This window comes from Sprattus sprattus (genome assembly GCF_963457725.1).
Source record: "Sprattus sprattus genome assembly, chromosome: 3".
NCBI lineage: Eukaryota > Metazoa > Chordata > Actinopteri > Clupeiformes > Clupeidae > Sprattus > Sprattus sprattus.
Genome location: NC_137922.1, coordinates 41,734,919 through 41,742,087, shown reverse-complemented (window position 1 = coordinate 41,742,087; position 7,169 = coordinate 41,734,919). Strand labels below are relative to the sequence as shown.

At 41.5% G+C, this 7,169-nt stretch overlaps 1 protein-coding gene across 1 annotated transcript in view; it reads left to right on the top strand.

The window, feature by feature from the left end:
- Window positions 1-1,465: 1,465 nt before the first annotated feature.
- dnah9 (dynein, axonemal, heavy chain 9) overlaps window positions 1,466-7,169 on the top strand; it is a gene marked incomplete at both ends in the record, with an annotated part of 112,113 nt that continues 106,409 nt past the window's right edge. Inside the window, 9 exons of the mRNA XM_080833769.1 lie at window positions 1,466-1,819; window positions 2,756-2,952; window positions 3,181-3,339; window positions 4,269-4,399; window positions 4,522-4,733; window positions 5,370-5,603; window positions 6,072-6,239; window positions 6,421-6,537; window positions 6,864-7,014. Of these exons, the coding sequence (XP_080689895.1) occupies window positions 1,466-1,819; window positions 2,756-2,952; window positions 3,181-3,339; window positions 4,269-4,399; window positions 4,522-4,733; window positions 5,370-5,603; window positions 6,072-6,239; window positions 6,421-6,537; window positions 6,864-7,014 (1,723 nt within the window). The remainder of the gene's footprint in view (window positions 1,820-2,755; window positions 2,953-3,180; window positions 3,340-4,268; window positions 4,400-4,521; window positions 4,734-5,369; window positions 5,604-6,071; window positions 6,240-6,420; window positions 6,538-6,863; window positions 7,015-7,169) is intronic.

The window sequence follows — 7,169 nt, the reverse complement described above, 5'->3', positions numbered from 1 at the left end:
AAACAGAGGAGCAGATGTTTGGAACCACTTTATGTGGTTTTGAGGGCTGCAGCTGCCTTCTGGAGCTGAATAAGGCCAGAGCTGGCAGGTTGGTTGGTTCCAGTTGTTTTGATAGCTGTGTGGTCCTGAAGAATGCAACACCAAGCTGATCAATTTATGTTGTCCCAAGTATCAGCGCAGCATTACGCTTTATGTGAGGAGTGGGAGCCCAGTTTTAATTTAAACTCTGCCGCTTGTGGGTGGGAGAGCTTGATAGGAAATATTTCCATTTATTTCCCGGCAAACTGCAGTCTTTGCAAATACAGAGCTTTAAACCTTTGTCTGATCATCCTATCGAAAACTATAAGCAATATAGTTGAAGTCATACGTTGACACGTCTTAAAATGTGTAATATAAGCCTGTCTTAACTAACCGGTTGGGTCATTATAAAACACACTTGCGTAGACATTGAGGCATCAGCACACAAACATTAACTTTTGGATAGCCACCCTGCACGCAGTTACCAACAGCATAGGCCTACCCCTATCACTACCGGGGAGTGTCTTTGATTCCGAAATGGAAAGACCGGCCCGTTTGTTGCCTTTGGTCTGTCATGCTAATCTTCAAAGGGGATAGAGACCTAAGCTTTCTTGGTTGACACTCTCTCGCACGCTGGCCTTCTGCGGTTTGCCAAGGGTCACTTTTTTCCTTTGAATTGGAACAAAAGAGGACAAGGCAAACATTGCATGTTATGCCACAGATTATACAGTTTGGGAAGTCACTCGACTCGCCATTGTCGTGATTTATAGACAAAAATCTTAGCCTGACTTTTTCACTACAAAGATAATCTTGGAGAACTGTCAGAGAATACTGTGATTTTAATGTTTGGCCGATAGTGTTATACATCGAAAGAAGACTAAATAGACTTTGATGTAATTCTCTTTTTATATCAAAATGTATATGAGATGGGTCTAAAGATAGCGATATCTAAGCAGACGCCAGAATGAAGCCTATTATATAGGCGCCACCTCATGGGCAAAAGAGCAAACAACACACAATTGAGCACATCATTTCTCAATATTTAAAATTAAACTTTTTCTAATCGCTAATTTGCATTCGTGTGTGCAAACTTTCTACTGGCCTAAAGACTCTTGGCATACGACGTAATGTCATCCTGTAGATTCACCACAGTGTTTCTTGGATCGTGTGTCTATCCGAATTTGAGCAAAAGGCCTATTTAGATAGTGATTACACGAAAACAACCCTGTCAAGACTGCACTTAATACATTCGCAAACATGTGTTTGACCCATCCATCTGTGCGGGATGGCACAAATGGGTTCAACTATAAAAAAAAATCTTGCAACTGTGTCCCGGAGCAACCGCAGGCTCATTAATGCAAACAGTGTTACTATGGTGCCAAGGAGCAACCAGCAAACTCTCACTACCACGCCGGACACTGGATAGTGCTGAGACTTCTTCTCAATCATGGAGGACGACCGGCCGGAAGCTGATAAAAGATACGATTTCATAGAGGACTATGTGTTAAAAACTCTAAAGCTTAAAGGCGATAGATGGCAAAGATGCATTTCAGTTGATGAGCAGAAACAAGTAATACAGGACTTCTTGGATAAATCGGAAACCACTACACTTGTCGTTTCCCTGAATGCAGCTGGACAATTGGTGCCAAGTGTAAGCTTCCCATCGACTGCAAAAAACAAAGCGGTTTACTTTGTGAAACGGAGCAAAAGTGCTCTTACTGTTGACATAATGAAGAGTCATTTATTCTACGGGGACTTGTCTTATGTTCCACTTGAACAATTCTCTGCGCTGGTTGAAGAAGTAAGTTGACAATTAAAGAATGCACCAAAAATATTACCTGTGCCTGTGGCTGTGGTACACAACTAGAGGCCACAGATAAATCTCTGCACAACTAATAAATATGCATACGCAGTGTACAAATCCTATACATAGCCTGCTAAATGAACAACTTGGGACAAATCACGTGAGGCAAAGTTTGTTAAGCAATGCGCGCACCTTAGTTGACTGATGCCATGGTTACAGTTGTACGGCTTGCATGCTGGGTGGCGTTGGCGAGCCAGTTTTGACTGTCCATGTTGGCTTCTGTCCAAAAATCATAGAAACAGCAATGTCCACAATCTGCTAAACACTGGCATTATAGCAGTTGAATGTAAATGTTTTCTTTGTGCAATTGCTGGTACATGCACATGTGAATCTAAACGCATGATGAAGAGTTTTAATATTCAAGTGTTCTCCTGTCATGTTGTTTGCACAACCGTTTCATCCTGTTTGCTCACATTATCCAACCCGAGAAAATGTAAACAAATCCCTTAAAGAACCAAAACAAAGAATCAAGAGACAGAGATAAATACACAGGGAATACACAGGGATATTGCAGATACTATCCTTTTCACCATTCCCAGTGGTGTAGTGGTCCCTGGAGAAGTGGGTATACTCTTATTTCTTTTAAGCAGCCCATACAGAACAGGATAAACGCCCTGCGTTGAGAGGTGGGTATCAATGCTGACTGAAAAATAAGTGGGTATTCTCCGTATACCTGCGTATAGCCTGGACTACACCACTGACTATTCCAGCAGAATTGGTTCAAACAGCAATAACTACAAACTACAATAACCCTGTAATTAAAGTGAATGTGCTTGGCATAGTAGCTACTCAGGCATGGGTAAAACTAGAGTAGCATGGGAAGAAAACACATTTTATGGTGACCCTACAGCTGTCTCTTTGCTTTCCTTTCAGATTGTTGTTCCAGTGCTGTCCAACAGCAGGAACCACTACCAGTGGCCTCATGTTGTCTCCGAAGATATAATGCGACACATACATTCCCTGAAGAACAATGTGTTTGTAGTGGCAGGTCAAGTAAAAGGGAAAACACTCCTCCCCTTACCACTGGGCTCTGAAAGAGTAGAGCAGGCTGTTCTAGAGCGTGACAAGAGGTAAAAATAACTAAATAAATACATATTATATAAAAGTACATCAATATATATATATCTATAATAAACGTATACAAATAAATCATATATAACAGTTAAAGCATAAGTTCAACTGTATTTATTGTGACAGTATTCACTGTAAGTGCATGCATTCAGTCTTCTTTTCAATCTGCAATTGTTTAATTAACAGTAGGCTTTGTATGAAAATGGTGTTGACCGTCTCTGTGCCAGGGGGAGCAGGGTGGATAAGGGCGTCATCCATTCCATAGAGACTGTTGTGATCGAGTGGAGCCACCAGATTCGGGAGGTGCTCAAGAGGGACTCCTCTGAGCCCTTACAGGAGGGCAAACACCCTACTCCTCACGAGGAGCTCCTGTTCTGGAGGAACAGGTATGAAAGCATTGTGTTGTCTGTATCACCTTAAGACTTTATATTACAGATGCCGTCCACTTATTCTTATCCAATGGACTTTGGATACAATTTTGTGATTTGCCCCTCACAGTCTTCTAGCGGGTCCTTCTGGGTGTGCACTGTAGGTGTTCTTACCCAGTCCCGGCTCTGTAAATGGAAACATTATTGCTTGGACCGTCGTCATTTAGCTATGACTATTAAAGCCAATTACCAAGTTGATAGGTGAAAAATCACCCTAGTTAGTTCAGGACTCCGGAGCTGCATGAAAGTATATTTATTAGACAGACAAACAACAACAATTGCAATTGGGCTCCCCTTCCAGCCGAGGCTGACAGTGAAGCCCTGATAAACTCTTCGCACAAAGTTTATATAGTCAGAAGTTTAGCTTTGTGCAGGGATGATCACGTGGTGGATTTCTCACGTCCGAGGCTCCCTGTCTTGCAAGGATGGCAGTTTTGCACAAGGTCGGAAGAAGCACAGTTCCTTTCTTATCTCCTCTGGTCTAAACATGCTCTTGTTCATATGCAGACTTAGTGGCACCTAATATTCTAGTTACACACACAGAGAGAAAAGCCATGCTCCTGCTTTCATAAGCACATAATTCACAGGAATATATTCAAACAAGTCACTTGATTATTATATTCTTAAGTCATTAACAGTGTTTGGAAATAATCTCTATCACAAGTTGTTTCAGGAGCATGGCAGGCAAGGAGTGTAATTTGATTGTCTGTTGAGCTCAAATATCAACAGCCTTCCCCCAGAATTACAGACTTTGCCTTGAAGACATATTTGAATGCATAGTTATTAATTTGAGACCTCCTGTTTTTTTACAGTAGCTTTTTATGTGCGTAGTTTAGAAATTGGGTCACGAGAATGTATTATTTACAGCGTGATGTTTATTTGTCTAGATATGCTGACCTGGAATGCATTCAGAGCCAGTTTAAATCGTCTAAAGTGGCTAAAATGGTGGAGCTCCTGGACAGCATGGAGAGCAGCTACTATCCTGCATTCAAAAACATGTTTCAAGATGTTACTACAGGTAAATGTTTCACACACATTTATTTTTCTTACCACGTTCATATCCCAAAAGCTTTGTGTCGTTCTAGTTAAAGATACAAAACAAGTTATTAATGATGCCATACCATTTTTTGCACATTTCAGCACTAGAGGAGGCTAGAGACATCAACATCCACCTTAAGCCACTTCAGCGTCTTTTCGAGGACATTGGGAATGTGGACTTCAACGAAATCAAATGTCAGATCGCGCCATTAATGCACACCGTGTGCCTCGTCTGGGCAAACTCTCAGTATTACAACACGCCGGCCAGGGTCATTGTTCTGCTGCAGGAGACATGTAACCTTCTCATTCAGCAGGTGTGACTTCAGATGGATTTAATTAAGTTATCTCTACATTCCCATATACACTATATGGACAAAAGCGTTCTGACGCTTGACCATTACACCGACAGGGAGTGTATTGACATTTTATTCAGATACAACTATTTGAATATGGAGTTGGTCCCCCCTTTTGCAGGTTTAACAGCTTCCACTCTTCTTGGAAGGCTTTCACAAGATTTTGGAGGGTTTCTGTTGGGAATTGCTGCAGTGCCCACGCATTCTGTAGAGCATTTATCCAACATCAGTGCCTGACCTTATAAATGCTCTACAGAATGAATACTAATACTTTTGTCCTTATAGTGTATGTTTTACTGTATGAAATTGCTTAGGCAGAAATATCACATAGGTTTATGTATATTCTAGCATGATACAAACATGGATACTGTATATACCTGATTCAAAGACTGGAAAGGCGTATTGGTAGAGTGCTGATTGGATTTGGACAGTCTTTTTTCATTTATACATTTTCCAGAAACTCGGCACTAAATCATTATGATTCTACTTTTCAAAATGGGTTATTACTGCTTTTGATAACTTTGTCTGTATAAAGCGTCAATATATTTTAAAAACATTGCAAAGCCACTGTACATAAGAGTCATCCTTTACTTACAGGCCCGAAGCTACTTGAACCCTGAGGACATTCTGAAAGGAGATGTGGTGGAGAGCCTAGCTCGTGCCCAGACCACCCTGGATATTCTGCTCCACTTCAAGCAGACCTTCGAGGATCGGAGGAGCAACCTCCGTCAGTATCAGAGAGATGGGAAGGAGGTTAAGCCATGGGACTTTCTCCCCATCATGGTGTTCGGTGGACTGGATCGCTTCATTGACAGATTGAAGACCATTGAGGCAAGGCAGTAAAAGGCACTATCCAGGGGGGAAATTATAGCTGGTTAGATTTCCCATCATGTACTCTGTGAATTATCGCTCCGCTCTGTGCACTTCAGATGAATTTCATGCTGCAGTTTATATCTATTTAGTTTTTTTCAAAGACCTCAGACAAGTGGAGTGAAATGAAGTTGATGGAAAATCAAAATCAATTTATACTTTGTTTGGTTTCAATATCATCGTGTTCCAAAATTCAGTGATGACCTCAGAGTATTGAAGATAATTATTTGGAGGGTTCCAGCTTGCCTTTCATTTTTGCTCTTTATTGAGCTTTACACCATATGATGTACATAACTAACTGACTTGTACCTAGTGTAGCTGCAGATAAAATAGAAGTAGCCTGTGCATTAGGTCTGTTTAAATGTTTCCTGCCTCACCTTTAGTCCCTCGACTGAGTTGTCTGTCACTGATGGTTCCATTCTGCCACAGAACCTGTTGCTGACCGCTGTTGATATGATGAAGCTGGAGAAAATTGAGTTTGGTGGTATCCGGGGGAAAGCCCTGAGCCAGCAGGTCCAGTGGCTGCATGAGGAGTTCATGGAGAGATTCAAAGTCTTGATAGAAAAACCGTATGACTGCCTTGATGTCAACAACAAGGTTAGTTCTAAATGGAGTGTTAAAACACTTCAAAGAACTTTACCCTCTGTGTTTTACTATTACCATTAATAATGCATGAGGGGTTTTGTGTTGAGATTGTTAGATCAAGCTAACTTCTTTGTAGCAGTATATCCAAGTACAAAAAAAATCCGCTGTTCACGTTTGAATGTCTTTCTTACAGGAGTTTGAAATTGATGTAACTGAGTTCCAGTGTAAAGTGGAAGACACAGATCGCCGTCTAGGTGCAATCTTCTGCCAGGCCTTTGATGATGCCTCTGGGCTCGAGCATGCCTTTAAGGTAAATGGAGGGTATCTGTGCTGTCACTGTTATTTAGTACGGGACAGTTACCTTAAAGTCACGTTCATGCCAGATAGGATGTTAGTCTGTTAGGATGGTTACAAGCCTACACGTTGTTGTTATAAGATGTTTTGTCAGTTATATTTCACATGACTTGAAGTGAAGATATAGCTGACAGCCTTTTTCACAGCAAGTCCTTGACATTGTGATGTCAGCCCATACATCTTTTGCACAGTGGCACTGGATGACTTTTTTCTGGCAGATCTACCTCAGATAGAAATGCTTGGCGGCTCCGCGTGTGATACCATATCTCTATTGATCATCAGGTACTAGATATGTTTGGGAGCCTGTTGGAAAGGCCTCTGATTACAGCCGATGCTCATGAAAAATACCCGCTCCTCATCCGCATGTACGACCGCGAGCTCGACTGCTGCAAACTGCTCTTCAGAAAACAGACCCAGATGGTGGAGAAAATGGGTGAGCTTCAGCACTCGACACATTCTCATTTATTATACATATCCGAGGGGAGTGGGAAAAAAAGAAAAAAATGAGGGAAAAAAGTAATGATTTCTTCTGCACGATTTCTAGAGGTATAACAGGTCAGGCTGAGGCCAATGACCTGCCACATTTCT